General features: G+C 39.1%; 1 protein-coding gene across 1 annotated transcript in view; it reads left to right on the top strand.

Moving 5' to 3' along the window:
- Nucleotides 1–23,923, top strand: part of LOC105451366 (protein FAM13A) — a 37,360-nt gene that overhangs the window by 7,026 nt on the left and 6,411 nt on the right. The window contains exon 5 of the mRNA XM_011691762.1: nt 23,191–23,361. Coding sequence (XP_011690064.1) covers nt 23,191–23,361 — 171 coding nt within the window. The remainder of the gene's footprint in view (nt 1–23,190; nt 23,362–23,923) is intronic.

Raw genomic sequence — 23,923 nt, forward strand, 5'->3', positions numbered from 1 at the left:
ACACGCGTTTATTCGACAGTCTTAAAAAATTAACATCTCGTTAATTACTGCGAATTTTGCAAAATGGTGAAGGAGACTTTTCTGTTTAGTTTAATCCGCTCTACCAGCTCCCGAGAGCTGGTGCGGTTATTACCGGACACTCTGGATATATTATAGATAAATAAACGTTATTACGCCGCATCTTGTACGTTGGATCGATAGAGATTGGTTTCGACTCCCGCGCACGTACGACGTATGCGAGAGAACTCCGTGTTTCTTGCGTGCATATATATGAAAGGGGGTTCTCTCCCGGTTCCACGTACAAACGGGTACGGTTACATCGCGCGTAAAAGCTGCCGTATCACGCAAAAAGCATGTTAAGCGGCATCGATGATTCGGATCACGCGGAAAGCGGTGAAATTGGAAGACCGGCTGGGCATCCAAAGTCGGCAAATTTCGCATTCGGAATTATTGTTTATATTGGATTCCAGAGCCCGTGTCTAGTTTCTTCTTCCATTTGCGATTAACGACCCGCAAAAACTAACAAAATGATTTGACAAAATAGAAATAAAAAATCAAGCTAGACGTATAAATAAATAAATAACATAGTAAAATGTAAACAACATTACATATAGATTTTTTAACATTCGTTTCTTGATTATGCACATTAAAACGTCGACTAACGGTAGCAAAATTCTTCATCGTTTTGAATTCGACGCACATACTATTTCGGTGAAAATAAAATGTCTACCATGTTGGCTCGAGCTATTTTTTGCGCGCCACTATTTTTTCCTCATTTCGCGCGCGCCTGGCAAATTAGTTTTTAATAAGTGGAAAAGTCCACAAGCATTTGCAAATTGCAGGCGTCGGATTGCAGGCGTAGGCGGAAAACGCGGGCGAGAATACTCGCGACCTTCTTCTTCGCGATTAATTTCACCGCTACGACACGTCATTGAAACGTGGTTGGGACACTTTCGGCCGTTGATAAAAATTCGCGGTCCTTGGCCTTGTCGCGAAATCGCGCGCCATTGACGCGCGCGTACTTGAATGCAACGCTCGATGCATTTCCTCCCCTCCCACGCAGCAGCGTTTTCTTATTCGAATGTATCGTTTCTTACCTGCATCAACTTAAATGTAATTGCACCCGTCTTTTTAGTACACGTCTCGCTGCATTTCCTTAAAAAGAACTTTACATCACGGTAACGAGGTCTCCGTTATTTGCAATTTAAATGTTTCGAAGGTCGACATTGAAAAGTAACAGAAATACGTGCGTAACTGTTTGTTCTTGATAAATATATCTACTGGCTATCTATTATATTATATAAAAATTGATTATTGATTGCATTATTATTGTACAATTCTGATTGACAAATATCGATTTTTAATGACATTAGAGAATTTATCGTCACGATTTATTAAGATTTTTTTACACAAATTTTTAGATACAGAAGGTTCAACTTATATAATTTGATAACAATCTGATACACATTAAGTACTGAATTTTTCTCGAAATTTATGTAGACTGCATTTTTTGCGTATTTTACTGAATAAAATATCGAGAGAAAGAGAAGACTTAAATTTGCTTGTTGAATATACCTATTAATAAATTCCTAATAAAAAGAGATATAAAAAGTTCTCAATACAAAGGGACGATGCGAACGATTTAATACTGTATTAAAGCGTTTCGTAACTATAATATTGTCGATCTTCTGACCGAACGCCATTCGTAATTCCAATTAGTATTTTATCTCATTACATTGGTACTTTGAAGACTTCCGTCTTATTAGCGAACAGATATAAAATTTTAGATAAAGTGAAATAAAGTATTTTAATTTGTATCTCGAATTAGATACATAGTCTAAATAAACAAATTGAAAGTTGTAGATAGTATAATTATAGAGACATTATAGATAATAATATACACTCACTCACAGAGAGTAGCCGTGTGTAAGATATACATTCTCGCAGCATACACGTCGCGCACGTTTTCTTTAATTCTCGTACGACTTTCATAAGAGATTGTAACACCGGTTTTTATACTTTTTATTAACTGAGTAACTTGCAAAAGATTGATAATGGTATTCAGCTCCTTGCGCTTAAAGCGACGCATTTAGAATCTCTGGTAGTTAGGTGAAACTGTAAGCGAGCGATTAATCTTAGCTCGTAAAATACCTAAAACGTGTCACGCGGTAGAAAAAAGATCGCCGCTTTACTCACATGAACGGTACGTGACGGCCGCTAAAGCGACGTGATAATAAATGTTTTTAAGAGAGGACGATGCTCTTTTCCGGGGAAAAAAAAAATCAGCATCCAAGATTGATCGCGCCTTCCTGGAGCCATCGCATGATCACGCGAGATTGGCGAACTGCAGTGTACCGCGTGTTTTACCAGACACAATAGACTGTGATACGCATGTGGAACAACGGTTGTTACTCAAAGAATCGTTGGTCACGTTCTGCGGATCAATGGATCGTTAGCTTTACTGATGACTCAAGGAATTATTCCAATGACTATAATTATCGTCGGCGAATCGATATTAAACTCTGTTACAGTATTTATCATTTTTATGATTTAAAGTTTTAAATTGTTCGAGTGTTCTTACGTACCGACACACATGCTAGCGTATTAAAAATAATAAAAATTAATACTACAAAGAGCAGATTTCGAAGGGAAGCAATTTATTATATAAATCTGCTCATTGTATCATCGCGCAAGCGTGGGTGGACGACAAGCGATCGTTATTGAATTTTATTATAGTAAATTAAATCTGTTAATACACGACAGACGGAAACTAACGTCGCGTTTAATCAATTCGCGATAAAGGAATTATAAAAGGCACATAAGCGAATTTCGCGCGTGTGAAAGATTTGTCATACATAATCGATAAACGAATTGCGCTACGTTAAAATCGACGGATTGAGTAAAACCGATCAAATAGATTGCGAGGATTTTCATGCGCCACTCGTATTAACCACGTGAAGCGATGTGTCAATAATAGGCCAGCTGTAGAAAAATTTTCTTCAAATAGCCATTAGTTGTTTGACACGCGCTGCGTCTTGTAACGGAGACGGCGATGATAAAGCATACCACCTGCCGGAGACAGAAAGAGTGATATGAGATATTGCGCATTCCCGATCGATGGAGACCTCGTTTTGGGGTATTGGCTTAAGATAATCGGTGTTATGCACGGTCATGCGTTTCCATAGATCTTGCGTCATCGCCGCCGACACCGCCGACGCCGCGCCGCGCCACGCCGCGCCGGGGACGAGCAGCGTCCATGAATAGTGCATCGTGTGCATGAATATTTCACGCTCCCCGCGCCGCGCCGCGTGCGCTTGGTCTCTATCCAAAAATCTCTTCGACTCTCTTTCGCAGACGGTTGGCGCGTTATATAAAGCTCCAATTAACTAACGCGAGACCCTCGCGAGTGCACACGTAAAAAGCCGATCGCGGAACGTCGTTATGTTATCGCGATTTTAACTCTATTACGCCCGGAGTCGCTTCTTTTTTATTCAAAGCGTAGAAAAGGATTGAAAGATTTAGGAGCGTACAATGCTCACCTCAGAAGGCAAAAAAAGTCGCCAGAAGCATGTAATTATAGTAATAACGAGAAATTTTTAACAATCTCTTGCGAAAATTTTTCTACCGCGCCTTAAAGTTCAACATTTTAGATGACGTTGGAAAATAGGCAAAAATATTTACGTCGTTTTAAAAAAATATATATAAAATTCATATGCGTAGCGGTACCGAGAAAATTTTACGAAAATATAAACCGCGATCGTTGTTTTGAAGCCTCGCGCAAAATGAAACAGAAATGCAACGCGCAGAAGCACTAGTGCAGCCGTAAACCGGTTGGAACAGGTTCCTACAATGAGAGACACACCTGATAAAAGGTTTTAACCAAATTGGAGTTTCTTTTCGAAATTTACGGGCTAATATATACAAGCACAATCGAGCTTGCGGATATACCCGTGAATATTCCATAGTGCCGATGGACAGTTTCGTGTTCGCTTTATCTATCTCAGTCAATTGCTTTGAACGAGCTCCATCCAAAACCGTTCTCCCCAATCGCATCTGATCGATACGCAATACGCATTGATTATACACCCGATGCAATATGAATATACTGTTTGCATCGCGATCGACAGCGAAACGGCGAGACCAATCGAATCTCGACGATAAACTAGGCGCCGTTAATAAAACTGGAGCAGAATAAAAGGCAATTTTAATCAAAAGCGTGCATTTAAAAAATTTTCCTTCGTAAATAAGTGGATACGTAAAATCTAAAGAATTATTAATAATTAGCAAATTTAATTTGCATCAGCCATGAAAAGTTTCCCATGTTTGCTTCAATTAAAAATAATTGCGAAAGCTTGTAATAAAATATGTGTGAGACCCGGGAGAAATAATATACGCTGATTTCTAAGAGAAATTGCATTTCCGAGAATTCAAAAATTTTCCTTCGTAAATAAGTGGACATGTAAAATCTAAAGAATTATTAATAATTAGCAATTTAATTTGCATCAATCACGAAAAGTTTCGCATGTTTGCTTCAATTAAAAATAATTGCGAAAGCTTGTAAAATACGTGTGAAACCCGAGAGAAATGATAGACGCTGATCTCTTAGAGAAATTGCATTTCCGGGAATTCATAGGTTGCACGTAGCGCAATTAATTAGGCCACTCCTGATTCGTTTAATACGACCAAGTCTGTCATTCTTAACTGACGTCAGATCACGTGTAGGTATAATTGGTAGACGCGATGCAAACCGCATCGTCGAACATTGCAATCGCACGTGTTCGCTCGTGATGGAAGGCGTACGATTATATTCCGTTCACGTGTTGCCCAAGTGGCCACCTATTTCCTATGTGTTATCCCTGGCATCCCGTTTGGATCCAAAAGATACTGGCAACTTCTTCAATCTCAGTTTGGCAAGTAATATAAAAGAACACTCGTATATCTCTTATGAGGTATTCGACAATTTATTTCGCGGGTTATACATCGCCGTGAAATAAATTGTCAAATACCTCACAAGAGATATACGAGTGTTCGTTTATATTGCTTAAAAGGTGTTTTTCGATTAATTTTGCAGTTTCGTGTAGCTTTTTTTTCAATACGAAGTGAAACGTCAAAACAGAAGCGCAGAAATATTTTTGCATAAAGAATCTGGCGAGTTCATATTTTCGTATTTATATTTTATGTAAATGAAAATATATAGCGTAAAAAGTAATAAATTTCTGCAAAAATGCGTTGTATTTTTTAAAATTAATATGAAGATACATGAATGCATGGAAAAAATATACCTACGTAATGTACTGTCACGTTAAATTTTATTGCTTTGAGTTCTCTTTTCTCTCGAAATTTCACACATAAGCGAAATGATTGTGAAAAAGTCTAGATTCAGGCTGTTAAGCAGAAGAAAATCAATATGTGATTCTCTGAACTGCTGTGTAACACATAATTCGCTAGAATTTATCAAAGAGATATCTATAGAATTCGTTAGGTCCGTAAATTTTTTTGGAAGAAATATTTGATATCTCTTTGTTTTTTCAACCCTCCCTATTGCGTCATACACTTATCAGGTTATCTAAAAATTCCTCGTAGTGAAATACAGAGTGCGGATTAAATTTTCATCCCGCTGGCGCAGTGCAGTCTAGATAACGATCGAATAGAATAAACATTACAATGAGACAGTATCTTTCGGTTATTACGCGATAAGATAACCGAGGAAATTATGCGTAGGATGACTTCGGCATTTATCTTTGAATGATTCGTGGGGGTTTATTTGTCGCGGTAAGAGTAAAACAGGGGGGGGGGAGGGGGAGTAAAAACACGCGTCGAACGCTTTTGCGTGTCAGAAATGCACACGAATCCTTATCGATTTTAATATGAATTTACTTTACGATTCGACGTATAGAACGATAATCAAGCGTCGTCCAAACAAAAAAGACGGCGATAAAAATCGTTAACGGCCGAAATTATCTTGGTCGCGGAACTCGCAACGCGTTTTATTATTACGCGCGCGCGCGAGCGTGTGAGCGGAACACGACGAGCGCACTCGGATTCCTCTCTGAGCCAATTCGATTAGTAACAATGCCGCGACACGCGATACACCAGGATCGGATAAAGCCGCCGATTAATCGGAAGCCATGGATCGATTAAGCGCACGGACGATTCAGAGAGAGAGAGAAAGATCGGAGTAACGAGCCTCGTCGACGACACGCGATATCGCGAATTTTCCGCGCGTCATTCGCAGCAATCGTCGATTAATTTAAAGCAGATGTAACGAACGAAGTTTGTCGGTCTCTTGGCCAAAATCACGCGCGATGAATCAGTGGTGGCCGAAAAAATATTTTTGCCATTATACGAGACGTAAATGTCAAGCTAACGAGTTAAAGTTGAAATCCTTGTGACACAAAATTAAAATTATATTGTTGTTTGCCGTTTTACAATTTTGTGATGTGTTTTTAAAATAAAAATAAATCGAAAAATATTGTGCAAAAAAATTATTAAACAGTAAAATGAAAATTCTCATTAAAAAAAAATCTTTATATATACTCTGTAAAAACAATAATTATTCGCTGAATGTCAGGGTGAAAATATTAATAAAAAGATGCGAACGTTGCATGGGTATGTAAAAGCTATTATTATCGGTAGTTGATAGCGGAGTTATTGATACAGAGTTGTAACTCCGTAAAAAAAAAATACGTTCATCTCCCGGTCTTTAAAAATATTTTTCTTCCCCGTCGCGATATATCGGCGTTGCTTCTGTCCGCTAAAAGTTTGTTGCGCAATTACACGCCGGGAATTATCGATTTAATTTTAATATATGCAAGCTCTGCAACAGCTGATAAGTATAATAAACAGTTAATAAGCGTATCGAACGGACGACGCTAATAAGGAATAAGTTATCGAGAGTTTTTACACGCGAGAAAGTTTTGCAAGTTTCGTATGGAACTCCCTACATCGATTCTAATCTGATTATGTATCTGAAATTTTAATGCGACGTTTTATCTATCTTACGTAATAGTTTGACACGCACAAGCGTCGGTCATAACAAAAATAAACCAACAGCTGCGTATCTCTGTCGGTCCGCTCCAAATATTTTTTTTCTTGGAAGTGCCTTTTAAAATTTCTTCAAAGTCTGGAAAAAGGAAGATATTGGAACAAAGGCATTATTATAATATTTTAGATATATGAGATATTGATATTTTCTTTCTGTGATATAAAAAATTTCAACGCACTGGCTGCTAAGTTGGGAACTTATATGACCCCGGCGCGTAATGCTCTAGGATTACCTTCGCGTAGACACAGAACTGCGCAGTTTTCCTCGACCGGAATCTCTCTCTCTCTCTCTTTCTCGCGCCCGACTCCGTGAATATGATCCTGGCAGCCGACCAGGACTTCATTTTAAGCATCGACGGTCTCCGGCCACATTCCACGCCGTAATTCCGTAGCGGCTCCGCCACAAAGGGGCGCGGCGTCTTCCTATTCCGCCATCGTGGTCAGGCATTCTCTTGAAGGAATTTTTTACATTTTTACCCCCCGCCGCCCTCGCTCGACAATAATTTATCCACCATGGAAAATCGACGAGTGACAGAAAGATGCGTTCAATTACAGCACATTAAATTTGTGTACTTCTAGAATTAGCAATTGAACGATCTGACAATCGGAGATAAAAAATCAAACATACATATCTACGTTGGGTTTTTCAAAATCTAAAATATATTTATGCTGTTTATAAAATTTCGTTATTAATACAACTGCTATGCTGAAAAATTCTCCCAATTTTATTTATATATGCATATAAATAACGATTAGAAATGCAGTAAAAATAAAGTATAAATAAAAATTTGCACTTTTGTTGCATTTATATGATACAATTTTAATTTGTAGAATATTTAAATATGGCCGTATAAATAAAATAAAGTTTACATTAGTATCCTGAATAGATTTCAAACGGATACTTTGTTACGTTCGCAGGGGGAGATTTAACGAGTCATTCTTATAAACTGTTATTAACGAAGCGTTGATATAAAAAGCCAACGTCGATCGCATAATGGCGAGCACCTTGTGTTTTTGACGTAGACGACGTAGGCGCGAATCTATCGGACTCATCGGACGGTCATCGTGAATTAGATGATCGTGTAAACTACGCCAACTACGATATAGAAATAGCTCCTACCGGTCCGGAAATAGAGCGTAGGGTTTGCAGGGTCGAGACGTTGATTCTGTGTTGACACGAGTCGATAAGAGAAGCCGACTGATAGCTGAGGGAAAATAAAGTGAGAGACACGCAGGCAGAGAGAGCACTTACCCGGGAAACCTTCATTGAAACTGCTCCTTTCCGGTTTTGACGAGCTGAAAACAAGTATGTGTCACCTTGTTGTTAACGTGACATTTTATGACACGCCTGTTTCGTCTTTTTTTGTCGCAGAACTCGAAATATCCGATTCTCACCGAATCTAGTGTAAATAATAAGACGCGCACGCGTGCAAAATGTTGACAGTAAAATGTTCACGGTTTCGCACGGTTTCCCTCGCAATCTTCTCATTCGGAGGCACTTTGGACGAAATTATTTTGCGAAAGTCAAAAGAGGCACACTAAACATTCAAATTTTTATTTACGTCATTTACTTTTTATGTTCCTTTTTATGCAAATTCGCGTATAAATTACTTTTTATACGTATTTTATGTGATTCAACAATATGCAGGCCCTCTTCTCTTCGCGAACATCTTTCTCTTCCTTCTATTTTCTCTTGAAAACACGTGTGTGTAGCGTTGAAACTCGTAACATCCAATATAAAAATAACACGTTTGATGCTGTAAGTTAAAAAAAACGTAGGAATTCCATTAACTTAAGGAGAAATGAAACATGTACAAGATTAAAAGTCTCAGAAGAGTCTGAGGGGAAGTTTCGAGTAGTTTTTGCTAGTTCGTCTCGATTCGCCATTGAGAATGATGGACGCGAGATAAATTATCCTAGAGAAAAGGGGTGGAAAGGGGAGATTACGATAAAGAAGAAGAGCGCGTGTATAAATCGCACACGGTCGATTTGCCGATTTTCGAGGAAATTATCCAGAAGATCCTTGCGTCCGCTGATAAGGGAATATTTTTCGGGGACCGCGAGCGAACGTTTTCATTGCACGATCGCTAATCGCAAGGTTATCGCGCGGGGGTATATCAATTGCCGCGGCATTAATTACATCATTCCAGTACGCGACACGTCTCGCGACTTGTCGGACGGAGCGATAGCGACACTTTTTGCGCGATCGTGACCTAATCAATCGTCCGTTAACTGACATCGATATTTCCTAGGAAATATACTGTATACCGTGCTAAAATAGATCGCGAGTCTAATTTTAGTGACACTCGAATGACTCGTTGTCGTTTACTCCGCGGATTTTTACGAAGTTTAACAGCCGACCTCTTACATCGACGATAATGTCGATAATAAATGTCTTGGATAACGTCTGCGAGTGATAGACGAGAGCGAGTAATAGACGAGAGCGAGGTGAGTTTAATAATTGATTTAATGGAGAAACACTTTTCCTGTCAAATTTACTTCTTGTATTAATACCTACGCGATCTGAAAATGGGATTATAGTTTACAAATTTCTTTCTAAAATAATCCTACAAAAATGCTACAACAAACGTGTGTATATCTTACATATGTAACTACATATTGTGTATTACATACCTTGCTATAGTCAATTTGTAAAAGATTTCCGCAGCATGAAGAACAGGAAGTTCCAAATCATGTCCCAAATATTCAAACAGATACAATATCTTCCTTTGACAGAGTTTTACTCCCTACACATTTCTGAAACTAAATTCTTTTGTATTCTTTGCGAACTGTGTACTCTGCCTCTCCCTCCCTCTCCACCCTCAAAACCGGCTCATAACTGGATTTGACCTAGGGCGAACCTTTCTTTCGTAACTAGAAGTATAAACAGTTATGTTGCAACATGTTTTAAAGTGATATTATTTTCACAATGCCATTTGTATCGCTGCATCAATTTGGAATAGGAGCATAAATTATCATTTTTCGAAATTTCTTGGATATTAATTTTTATTCAAAAAGACACGCAATTTTGACTGTCACGCGTCCCGAAGCCGAAAGTGTTATTCTCAGTATAAGGTATTTATTATTCCCGGTGTTTTATTCGTTATTCGAGATTTGCGACCGAAACTCATTCAGCTCGATCCCATTCAAGTTCATTCGAATTTATTTGTGCGCGATTGGTTCCCGGTAGGGAAACGTTATTGTCCTGAATACGCGTTACATCGACAAACAAGTCAAGGAAATGGACCTGCTGCGAGTCCGCCTCTTCTCTCGCATCCCGTGCGTCTTTAGAGGCGTGTTCACTCTTTCACGGACGGATGAATCACAATGCACTCATACGTACGCACTCTCGTTGACCTTGAATACGCGCCTACTCCCCGTTTATCCTGAATTGGATGATGATGTGTTTTGCGAAAGTAAAAAGAAGTTCTCACCTTCGCACCCGGTCCGGCCATAGGAAAATTCCGACCGGATCGCGGCCGGCGTATACGAGGTGTCTCGAAACTATCTACGACTATTTCGATGTTAAAAGAGGGATTGAAAAAGACATTGAGATATCCAAATTTGCGCGCTGTAGAAGTATTTAATGGTACCAGAAATTAATTGCGATATCAAGAATTAGAAATAAATAATGAAAGATCTTATTTTTTAACAAATTAAAACAATAATTGTTTGCAATTATTGTTTTAATTTATTCTCAACTTTATATGCATATATTTATTTAGTTTTAATTTATCGTAAAACTTAATATCGATAAGATATTTAATAAATTAGATCTTATGATAATCTTTGAAATTTGTGACATCAAATTCAAGACTATTGGAACTTTAATGAATTTGAAACACCCTATAGAACAATAGCATGTCTTAGAGGATATCCCAGAGCAACGATTTCTCCATAAAATTTTGCAATTTACGATATTTTAAAGGATATAAATCAGTGCCTTTTGTTATTATAACACATTTCCGAATCACGTTTACAATCGTTACACCCAGTAGCGTTGTATTAACCGTTATCTCGTGTCATATAATCAACTAGCTGTCAATATGCCCGATAATCATTTATTACAATTCGATGTCATTGAACCGACTAACTCATATTAGTCTCGTATTTTACTTCTGGTAAATATTTACCTCAAGTCTGATGTGCCAAAGACTGTTATCTATAATTGTTATGCATAAATGAGATACAATAACAAACTGTTAAATATTTTAAATACTCTAACGCAAGTCAATTAGAGGCCAAAATTTATAGGAAATCTCTTATTTTGCGTTCTTCTTTTGCAAAACAGTTTCTTTTTTCTTTAAAAGATACAACGATAAATCAATGCACATGATGATTGTGCATTATCGTTATTTGTCGACTATGCTCTTCCGTCACAGGCAACGATCCAAGAATGACGTAACGTTTCCTAGTAGATTTCATTGGACTTCAACCAAACCTGGCACGAGTGGCCAGAGGAAACATCCGCTTGGAAAAAGCCAGTTTCGATACGAGACACGCGTCTGGTAACGTAAATATCGCAGACACTATGCACTTTTCCGACATCAGAAATTGAGAAATTGCAGACTGCACACAGATCGGGCATTAAAATTTATAAATCCCATTTTCGAAGCTGCGGTCACGCAAAAATAGCATCTTTACATTTATTTGTGACAATTGGCATGATGGTCTCTTTACGCAAGAGAAGCATTTTTAGGAGATACCATATATGTATAATTCCGACTATTATTATATAATTGCATGTAAATACCAATTTAACAATATAATCATCATGAATGAACTGGGTTTAATATTGTGATACTGTTGAACAAAATTTTTTAAAGTTACACAAATGGAAGCTAGATTATTACAGATTAAGTAATCTTTTGTTCGAAGTGCTTAAAACTATTTAATTTCGAGAAAATCAACGGTCTCTCCCGCAATTTGCGGAAATGGAGAGCAGACCGATTACGTTAATCACCTCATAACTCGCTTCTAAACGCTCCTAAGTTCCCTCGTAATTTTTTATCGCGCCGATGTAACTATGTCGCACGACGAAGCGGAATTTTCCCGCGGATCGTAATCGTAACGGTATGAAAAGAAGTCAAAAAACTTCGAGAGATCGGAGAATAAAATATGGACCTGCGCGTTTTATTCTTTCTTTTTTTTTAGAAATATTGGCAATTAACACATCACAGAAAAACGATTATGCGTGATACGCGATCGTAAGTCGCGCAATCGTAACGCGGACTTCTTTTCGATCGACATCGTGTGTTGAGAGGATGTTGGTCGGGACTTCGAAACACAGCATGGAAAAATAATTCGTTTTATATGCACACGCGTGACTCACGCACGCGGGTGATTCTTTTGAAGTTTCGCCAACACAAACACAGCTTGCTTCCTCTTTTTCACCGACGGTGCTGCTTTTTTTATCAGTTACGAATTTACCGTCATCATAAACTTTTTTCTACCTTACAACTATCACTGATATAAATAAAGAGATTATTTTAATTTTTTGTTAAAAAAAGCAGACATTTTTATTTAGTTGATATTGCACAACTTTTTTTTACGAACGGTATATGGTGAGAGAGTAAAGCTTTATCACGGAGATGATAACATATTTTATGTAGAAGCAAAACAAAAAGATTATTTCAAGGCAGTCTATAAATAAATAATGCGCTTTTTATACATTTAGATAAATATGATATAACAAAGATATATATTTTTAGAAACATTTTAAAATACATATTGATAAATTAAAGTTTCTATATTTTTTCTATTATATAAAGGGAAAAACTGTTCATTTATGTATGGAACTTTGCGAAAATGTGAAATAAATGATTAATATTAAATAGTGATATCAGAAAAATCTTGGGAGATGGAATAGCTTGATATTTTTTTCCCTTTTATAAAAAAAAATTAAGTAGTATGTGTAGGATTTTATAATATCGTTAAAAAACAATTAATTTTTTTATTTTGTAATTGGGTAAAAATATCGGTTTTAAATGCGTGTTCCGTCAATGAGGTAATTTTTAATGTATTGCTAATGGCAAATCACTAATCTTGACGGAGAAAGCTCCGTCAAGTGCAGTTTAGTTATGAACACACTGCTCGCGCCTGTGTTCAATCGTCGTCGTAGATTTTACGATGTACGCCCGGCGCTAAATGTACGTCGACGACGACCGAAAATAGAGCCGTTGACGTCAAGGGTAACCGAATCGCGCGCGCGAGACCGCGAAACATACAGGCATACATAATGATCACGTTCCGCGAGCATTACTACGCGAGCCACGGGTTACGTGCCTGTCGTGTATACGTCGCATAAAACGAGCTAAAACGAACGCTACGTCTTTAAAATGACCTGCCGTCCTTCCGGTACCTCTTGCGACATATCGATCTCGATTTAATTTTGAACGTCGCCGCGATGAGCAGAAGCGAGAGATCGATAATGATCGAATTCGTATATATTTATTTATTTATTTATCATTGTGATCGCGAAAATAGGCGTTATGAGAAGATTGAGAAATGAAATAATAAAATCTCTTTTGAATCGATGCAAATTTTAGTAGATGTAAGTGATGTAATTTGTTGGAAGCGTCGCGTTTCTTGGACAAAAATAACTGCACAATGTATTTTACCCGATTAACTGCAAACAAGCGAATTATCTTATTTTTAACTTATGACTAAATTATATAAACTTCTTAATATAAATCTATGCAATCTTGATAATTTTTTATCTTGTTCAAATGTTCGAACATTGAATTTCTTTTTTTTATTCTCCGCTGTCAATACTTTAAATACTTTTATTTTAATATCTTAAAATATTGATAGTAAATTTTCATCACGCGAAAAAAAAGACGTTTATTTTGGAAGCTTAATTTTCGCGATCTATTCATCCAGATCACGATTATTCATCCGTGTATAACTCATTAAATCGCGGCTCCGTTCAATTTCCTCGCATTTTATCACGTCGTAATTCATACCTCTGAAAATTCCAAGAGAGCATTGCCAGCTGGCGAGGTGGATATTGGCACGTGAAATTATTTTGCCAATAATTATACATTAATCGTACACACGTAGAGTTACTCGCGCTCGCCGACGAGCCGGTGTAGACGAGCTTGCTCTCGTTTCGGGGATTGTTAGACACGATCGACGAGCTTGCAGCTGCATCGTTCTTTCCCCCTCCCCTCCCCCCCCCCTTGAAACATTTATTCAAATAGCGCAATTTTACAACGTAATTTCACGGAAGAAATAGCCCAGCTGTCTCGCGAATATCGCGATCGGATCTATTTTTCATCTTCTCACTCCCACACTCGACCCCTCCACTACCTCGATGTTACTAATATAACCGCGACGTATCCGAATTGAGAATTGTTTTTGATCGATTGACTGTAGATAAATAATAGCCGACGTGTTATACCGAATGACATTCGATTGGCGCAGCCCCATTTATATTTATTTAGTTCTCTTGTGCAATGCCGAATAAATATTTCAATTTGCATATCAAATCTGTTCCTTCTTTTTCTTTATTTAAACAACGCCATTAATAAATTATGTATTGTATATTTAAAAAAGATGTAAATCTTTAATGTGCCGACGCAGACGTGTTTAAATATTTCACTAACATGATTGTGTGCAATATTTATATTCTGATAAATTTTTTCTTTCTCGTCTGTCAAAGATAATTACAATAATGCATATAGGTTAATTAATTTTAAAAAGTCAATTTTTAATATGATTTTAATAGAATATAGAAAATTAATAAAATCTTCAGAGCTGAATATTTTTTTTACGCACAATCGATTGGATGGGAATTCGATTTTCCAACATGGAAAAAATTTTAAAAATTCATTCACGTCGACACCGAAGTCTCGAGCTTTTCGAGCGCAGCGTATAGAAGGCGGTGCATCACGATTCGAGACTTGCTTTCTTTCGGCCGTAAAGCTTACGGCAGCTCGGAAACGAGCTTCGAAAACCGGTTCCGAGACATTTGTGTTTCTCTCATGCACACGCGCCATACACATATCGCGTGCATACGTGGTAAACCGCCACAACTCGACCTGTCAACCGGCCGTAGGAAGAAAAAGGACCCCCGGTTTTCTTCGCGATTTACGATTCACTGTAAAGTTCATTACGGCTGCGCCTCGCAACCGAGAGAGAACTCCATGCATAATTCAGCGACATGGTTCCCGAAAACAGCGCCGAGTTTTGCAACTTTTTCACGGGATTTCTATCGAAAATCTCCGCTTCCTTCGGCGGCTCGATTCCAAAATCATTAATGATATTAATGAGGCGAGCAGTCCTTTAAACTCATCCTCGAATTTCAAGTAAATTCGGAAAATTCGACATCAAAAGATCGAAGAGCACATACTATATGTGTATATATATATATATATATATATATATTATATATATATATATATATATGTTACACAATATTGAAACTAAAAAACATATATAGCGATTTTTTTGGTATTTTCGGAGCAAATCGCTCGCAGGCTGTCTCAGAGTGTCTCCCGCGTGTAAATTCGCGTGCGATTGCGTGTTGTAACGCGGAGAAAGGACCGGCGTGTACGGGCCCGCTCTGTCACGTGCACGCGCGACGCGACAGCACGATATAGACGAGGGTCCGAGCGGTGGAGTGGTGCAGTCGGTTTTCCGCCAGCATCGTGTGTGCACACGTAAAGAGAGTTAACAGCGATTCGTATGTGTATTGCGCGGCGTGTCCGTGAACGTGAAAGCGCAAAATACGAAAATCGTCCTTGACGCGTTGGCTCGCGCGCGCGCGCGTACGCACGATCCCTCCTCTAGTCTCTTCTCTATCTAAGAACACGGGGCAAAGAAGCGCCGCAGTTTAAAGGATCAGTGTTCAAACAGCGCGACGAGAGATCGCGCGACCGGCGATCGCTCTAATCCGCTCCTAATTAATCGCGCCGCAATTAGACGCGAGCGCGAACCGAGGATCGTTAATTGAGGAACCGGTGCGGAGTTCACTCACGGGCTCGTCCGCCATCAAGAACGCTAACTCTGGTTAACCGAATTTTCTCCGTCCGACTGTGTGTTGCGGGTAAGACCGTAATTCGGATAATTAAACTGAATTGTAGTGCAGCTTCGATCGTTAATTACCGCAGCTTCGATCGATTGGACATGTTCGGACTCGTGAATGCGCGTTGCTTAAAATAAGAATAACTGACTATTTAGTAACCATTCACATGTATAAATCAACGCGAATAAAAGTCAATCTTGGAGCCAAAGAAAGAATTGGCTCAAATTTACCGATAAATCGTTGGACGAATTCGAAGTCGATCTCAGAAGTTTCCAGAGTAGCCTTTCCAAGCACTCAAATCAGTCTGCTGAAGCTTCCTGGGCAGCACTTCCCCGAGGTTCCGCGAGACTTCCCCCGAGACCGGAGGTGTTAATATGATAACGAGATTTCCGCGAGAGACTTTCTTGTAATTTATCCGTTTGTTATCGTCAGATATTTTGAACAAAAACGAGAACAGACAGAGCCATCCTCGCAAAGAAAAGCAATTTTCAGAATAGCTTTCACAGCGCGACATTCACGAGTACGCGATGTGCAACATGGGTTGGACATTCCGCGATATCGTCATTTATCGTCGATAATGGATAGATTGTATAGTTACACCTACAGAGTGATTCAGTGTTATTTTCTGCCTCATTTAATTTTTAACGGAGCGCAAGTTGATTGTTTCCAATGGTCATATACAAACGAATGCCGTATAGAAATAAAAGTCTAGACTGAAACAGTCTTTTGTTTAATGTTTATTCGCGTGTGAAAAATAAATAGAATGATTTTGCATGCATTCACATAAATTTGATAGGGCTATTAATCTTGCACGGCGGATACGGTTTCTATCCAATGCAGAAGCGCTCGTTTTCGAGCCGCGGTCATCATTTTTCCGTTCAGATTTCGAGTCCCGCGTCATCGTGCCATTGTAATGCGCTTTGATTTACTCGCTCGTTCGTCGGTATGTGTATTCGAAAGTTAAAATTAATCGCGGCGACAATAACGATGCGGCGATAGAGGCTCGGCTGTGTATCGACATCTGCGAACGTCATCGGCGTAATGACTGGGATAATCGCGCGGAAATCTCTGCCGGCGTGCACAGGCGGTGCTCTATGCGCTCCTTCTGTGTTAACATGCTGCAGTTGCCGGCGAGTCAGTCGACGAGCGGAAAAGGAACGCAGCCGCTTTTCTCGCGCGTAAGTGCAGCGTTCCTCCAGGGGAAAGCAAAGCCACGCGGGGGCATTACATCGCCCGATCATCACCGTGCACGCCGTGTTCGCCGTTCCTCGCGATCGTACATATCGGGATCATCGCCGCGATCATTCGTGTGTGCGCGCACGTGATTTGTTTGTGTGTGTACGTGCATGCGCGCGCGCGTGTTCTCCGTCTTCTGTCAGTTTCCGTACGTCTCTCATCTCTGTGTGTACTGTGTAGTATATAGTAGTCCCACGTGCAGACGACCATAAATGTTTCATCGAATCGCCGAGAGACTCGTCTCCGCACCGCCGGTTGCGCTGCCCCGTCGTTGGAAAAGAAAGTTGACGCTCGCGATTACATGAGCGCGACGCGCGACAGCGGGGGACCCGCGTGCCCGTGAGTTGCACATTTGGCATAATTTTGCGGCGGCGATGATTTTGCGCGCGATGACGTTGACGCTGCCGCGATCCGATTCGGTCTATTCGCGGACGGTTTATCGCGGATTCAGGACGATCGGAAGCCGAGGCGACCGGAAGCCGAGGTCGAGCAGTGGGCTGAGTTGGGGGGACTTGTTTTAATTTCGACCAGCTTAATTCCCGAATCCCGTTCTTATTCCGCTGAGTGCGAAAGAGTGGAAGTTGCATTCGTTCGTTGCAGTTTCATTGTCAGATAAACGCGAGGATTATTACCGTATCGAGATCGTGCCACCTTCAAATCTTGAATGTAATAGACTTTCTAAGACTGTCGCGAGTTTCTCTGCGAAGAGTAGACAGGCAGATATTTGAATTATATACAAAGTTTGTATATTTGAATCAACGATTACGAAATGTCACTTTTGTGTTACATTAAAATAGGATTAAGATAATCGGCTTTACATTTTTTGAAAACTGCAGTAGTCTCAGATCATAACATCCTTTTCAAAACATCGAACTAATGCTAGAACACACTCGACGGAATACCGTTAACGTAAAATAATGCAACTTATCGCGCATACTAAACGGCGCAGCAGAATACGAATTGCAGAAAGCAATTCGATAACACTTAAAAGGAGAGAGAGGATAACAGACGGTAACATGAATGATAATAAAATATTTAGACACCGTTTAGTTTAACACCGTTAAAAACAGTTTTTATATATTTTATATTGAGGTTTCGATCGACTTTTACGCTCTATACATTGGACATGGATGTAAAATTACTAATCTAGTTTTATTTGTAAGAACGACGTAAATATCATGGTTCTTAACTTTACCTGTAAACTATACCTTGATTTTATTATTTTATTTTCTATGTTAAAACTCTATATTCTGATGATTTTATGCCATGCTTGTTTCCATGCGACTTTCTCTATCAAATTTTAGATTCAGTCGTTTCGAAGCTAATTTTTATGTAATTGTATCGCAAAGAATTTGAATGTAGCTAGTAAAACCAAAACATTTCAGGAATTTCAGGAGTCTTTAAGATCCTGAAATTCCTCAAATAATTTAATTTCATTCGCTATAATGTCGGCAAATCGCAAGAGCACGTTCCGCATCTCCCGTTCGCATCACGGTGCATTAGAAGGCGTTCGATCGCGCGGTACATCGTCTCGCCGATGCTCGCCGAACGGCGCCGTAAATCCATGGTAATTCGTGAAAGAGCTGAGGCCTTGTTAGAGGCGCGCCGGAGCGCTCGGCGAAGAGTAGATTTCCACGTCGCCCTTAATCGAAATTTATTAACCGTGGCACAAGTGCAAGTACCGCGCGGAATTGCACCGGATTGGATAACGCTCGCGCGTCGCTTATTATGCACCTTGATGTCGCTCACGCCGGGAGATTCCTTACGCAATCGCAGCTACACGGTAATAATCGTTGACATGAGAGAAGTGACTTCTTATTTTTAAAAGTGACATCCGCGAGTTTCGAAAGTCTGAGCTGTTCGATTGTCTTAATCTTGATGAAACAATGAAAATACATTGAGAAAAAATCAATGCATTATTAACATATATTAAGACTATTAAGTTAAAAAAATGTGATATAAATTTTTATATTTTCCTATAGTTTTTGTAAATTCAATTATTTCAGTTACTTGATTTTTCGATATCTATAATATGAAAGAGATTTCAGTGAATATCGTAGATGTTTACGATGTACAGATGCACAGATCTGGATTCTTTTCTAGAGGTAAACAAATCGCATGGAAATCTTTCTAGAAGATATGGTGATCCACAGTAAACGACTGTCACGAGCCCCCGTTTATGTTAATTGACATTAATCTACGCAGAACAAAGTTTATAGGCGCGCGAGTCTCTACAGCCGCCCGCCGGCGAATTAATCGAATTATGTCTCGTGCGAGCCCGGTCCGCCAATTTATTAGATCTATTCACGTGACGATGCATCATCAGCATCACGTTCATCATCATCATCGCGTCACCTCGATTGTCCCTCAATAAGCGTTTCTTCGCAAGCGGGGCGCGCGCTAGCTGTTTTGTCACGTACTTCTTATACTTTCCTATCCATTTGTCGATCTCCACGATTGGAAGAACATCGCGCGCGATTATCTATCGATCAGTCGCGTGTGTCCGATTTGAAGGAAAGCAAAGAATCTGTTTCGTCGTGGCCGGAGGAATCGAGAAGCTAATCGGGAACACGAAATGAAAAGTGGAATTTCTCGCGCGGATGCTGTCACCAAGAATGCTATGATAACAAAGTAATTAACTTTTATATTTTCAACAATCTACATTAAAAGTGCGGTATTCTGCATCAACTAATTCAAATAATATCAGCCAATTTCTCAATGTCAGTTAATTCGAGTAATATTTATAATTTTTTACAAATTCATAAATCGTCTCTTATATAAGATTGCTACCATTTTGCAACGACGTATTGTAAATATTTCTGTGTATTTGTGTCAAAGTAACAGCATTGCAACGTTCGCGAAGTACCATCGCTAAATTGACGCTCGTTTCATTAAGAATTGATCGCTCAGCAATTAATGGCGCGTTATGCCGGCACGAATGACGGCGTAATTGGCTCGCGGTTGTGTTGATACTCCTGTGCGATACGAACTTTCCGACCTGTGACCACCGAAAGCGCGATGTAGCGACCCAAAAATACCACACCGTCGGAATTTCCCCAACCCTTGATAGATACACAAATAATATATGTGCACGCGAGGAAGTTATATTTAGAATTGTAATGCAGCTGCGATGCCGGTCTCATCTCGAGATTTTAATTGAGTCTGAGCGATGTCTGATTAGGATTTCCTTTTCCTGTTGGTCATTGTGTATACTTTATAATAGATTTTATCGTGACATTTGAGCGTTTCTATAAATATTGCCTTGAATATTTCTAAGCATATCGAACAAGTGTTTTTCTTTGAAGACGATTGTTCTTCGAAACGCAAAAGAATTTATTTGCATAATTTAATAGCAGAATTAACAGTTTTTAATTGGATATTAAAATTATAAAAGCTGCAATTGCGCGTGCGCGCGTCTTATATTGTTTAGGCAATATTTTAAATTATGACATTGCACTTTTGATATCTATATAAACTGTAGTATATTATTTATAATTTTTATTTTAAACATAAATTCATTTAAATTTATTTTTAATTTTTATCATTTTGGAACGCTGATTTAGTCGACCTATTAAGAAATTAATAGACATTTTTTTTATGAATTATTATTTCTTGAATTATTAGAATGAACGTAAAAATAAAAGAGATTGTTTAAGAATGATATGGAAAAATTTGTGACTGATTAAATCTCAGTTCTCGTTTCCGTCATATCATATTTCAATACTTTTGCTGTCAAAAAAATCGACGAAAATTGAGACGTATATCGTTACGTCATTCTTTATTTCCGCAATACAAGCTTCATTTCTGCACGAAGAAGCTACCGCGCGATTTGATGAGTCACAATGAAAGTATTTATCGCCTGGCGATTCGTTCATACGTCGCTACTTAGGTCGCGACTCGCGACACAAGATCAAATCAGACGTCGAGGACGACCTGAATTCGCGAGAGACGAAGAAAATCTGAATTCGCGGGAAGAAAAGAGAATCGTTATTTCGAAATTGAGAGGTAACGTTATCGCGTGGTAAAGTTCAACATCTTTTATCAGATGTCAATTAGCGTTTACGACGAGAGAAAGTGATGGCAAATCGAAATGAGAGCAGCCTTAATTATGCACGTTTGCAAGGGGGAAAAATGATTACGTGGAAGGATTAGATTTGCGAGACGTGAATTTAAATCGTAGTTGCGAATGTAACCCTAGGATGGTAACGAGATTTCGCTGAGACTGCGATAATACTTTTTGCGCGCGCGGAAACTTTTACGGAACACGAGAATTGCATCTGGAAAAAGAGTGTTCGGATTAGACCGTAAAGTTAAGTGCAGTAAGGTAAACGTAATTCACGTGCTGCTTTTTATGAGAAAAAATCTAAATCTAAATAAAACATCGATCGGCATAAAAAGAAACTATTTTTTTAAATAGATTTTTTACATGATAATTAATAAAGGAGATAATATTGAATATAACATTATTTGTGAAATAAAATATGAGGGTTTTTAAACTACGCGATTTATACAAGGTGACAATTGAAAAGTTGTTGAAAATAAATAGTTTATTTTGCAATGAGATGACAGAATGAAATGATTTAAACGCTGTAAAAGAAATCTGTCATTTTTATTATCCCGTGCAAAAAGAACCGTATATATTTATGACTGTATAACTGTTGCCCAATTTCATCAGTTTGAAAATATATATCGCACAGCCACGCATGGCTGAATTGTTGGCTCTTTTTTTTATAACATTTAACATTTATTTCAATATTTGTTTTTGCAAGAGTTTATATATGCGCATTCTTTTTCCTAAACATGACAGATTTCTTCTGCAGAGTGGTGTTTAGTTTATTTTACTCCGTTCATTTTTATTACAAAATAACAGATATTCAGTTTCAGCAGTTTTCCGATTGTTGCCTCGTATTTGCGTTGAAGCGACCCAGTGACCCAGAGCGTTATATTCCCCAGAGCCGAAAAGGCGAAAATAAATATTTTTACGATTTTTATCGGCGCATTACGATTTAATGGCTTACAATTAGTCGCGCACCCTCTCCTCGCGCGAGGAAATTATCCCCCAGGAAACTACCCTTCGCGCACGGTTCGCGCGCGGACTGCAATTACGTCGCATTATTACAGCGGTATACTACTCGCAAGGACGCGGGATACAGCCGATATTTTTTTCCCTCGCCGCGCACGCAAACGTGCTTCAGCCGGTCGAATCCGGTTTATGAATTTCGTTAGTGATAAGAGAACCGAGCGCGATAACGACGCCTATCTATTGAAGCTCGACACCTGAGCCAGCCGTTTTGTAATTATATACTACTGCTTCTTGTTCGATCGAAATGCAGAATAAACGCGCTCACCTGCCGCATTATCCTAATTACTGTACGTGCGTCGCATTGTTCCCCGGTGTCCCGTTTTATGATCATCTCGTTAGCTGCGCATTTTCCCGGGCCTGCAGCGGTTGCTCGTCGCGCCCGTCATCGCCCGTCATCCTCTACGTCTACGACCCATGATCTGACGTGATGGATCGATCGACATTAGGCGGGCTGAAAAGGAAACGGAGATCTTATAAATATTCCGCGTGTACGAAAAACTCGGCACTGCACCGCCGGCGATCGAGAGCAAGCGTGCAATTCGCCATGTCGCGTCGGCCGTGAAAAATATCGATTTCATTTTTTTCATTTTTCGCGACTTACCGTTTCAATATATATTCTCGCTCGTTTCCGCACTCTCGTATTCCGCGCTCGCAAACTGCGCTTTTACTGCATGCGGCCGACTGACTCAGACGGCAGTTGATTAAATTCGAAGGCTGACACCTTCAAGATCGTCGCGCTTCGTTTCTACGATCTGACCTGGTTTCTCTTTTTTTTCCCTCTGTCCTCGTATGGCCACAGTATCCGCGAGAATACGGTGAACGGCTTGGTACCCGCCGGCGACTGTAAGATCTGCAAGGATACGAGAGACGAGCCGAAGGACTCCGAGGGTTCGTCCCTGCTCTGCGCGCTGAAACCGCGTAAGCGCAAGGAACGCCGCGAATCCTGCTGCCAAGAGCGGAAGTTAATAAGGTATGTTATTTGCATATTATAAGAATCCTACAAAGTCCTTTGATGTCGCACTTCGATAACGTTACATCTGATTTGATTTGATCTTAGCGAATCTTGATGACGTTAAATTGATCATTATGCTTCAACAAATCGAATATCTTGAATTGAATTGCACATTAATATGGACTAAAATAAATTTATAATTATTACATAAACATTTTAATTACGCGCCTTGTGTGTCATAATTTTCTTGTTTACATTTAATGTGTAATTTATGTCGTGCTAATTGTAAAATGTAATATGGTCTATTACGTGTAATAATCATGAAAGCGCTTTGCGCGTGCAATAGAAGATTACCGACAAATTATTCTGAATGTCAAAATAATTCGTAGTTTTGATTTCTCTTATTCGTTATTAAATTGGCTTTACTATAAATAAATATTGAATATACGCATATATAATACGAGAATTGTCGCGGGACAGAAATGTGAAATATTTATGTATTCGCTAAATTTTCGTACAACTCGAATTTTATGAATACATTTGCGAGCACCGTTCGTCTTCACTATACGCATTACGACGG

The sequence above is a fragment of the Wasmannia auropunctata genome, unplaced genomic scaffold, assembly GCF_000956235.1.
Source record: "Wasmannia auropunctata unplaced genomic scaffold, wasmannia.A_1.0 LD336052.1, whole genome shotgun sequence".
Taxonomy (NCBI): domain Eukaryota; kingdom Metazoa; phylum Arthropoda; class Insecta; order Hymenoptera; family Formicidae; genus Wasmannia; species Wasmannia auropunctata.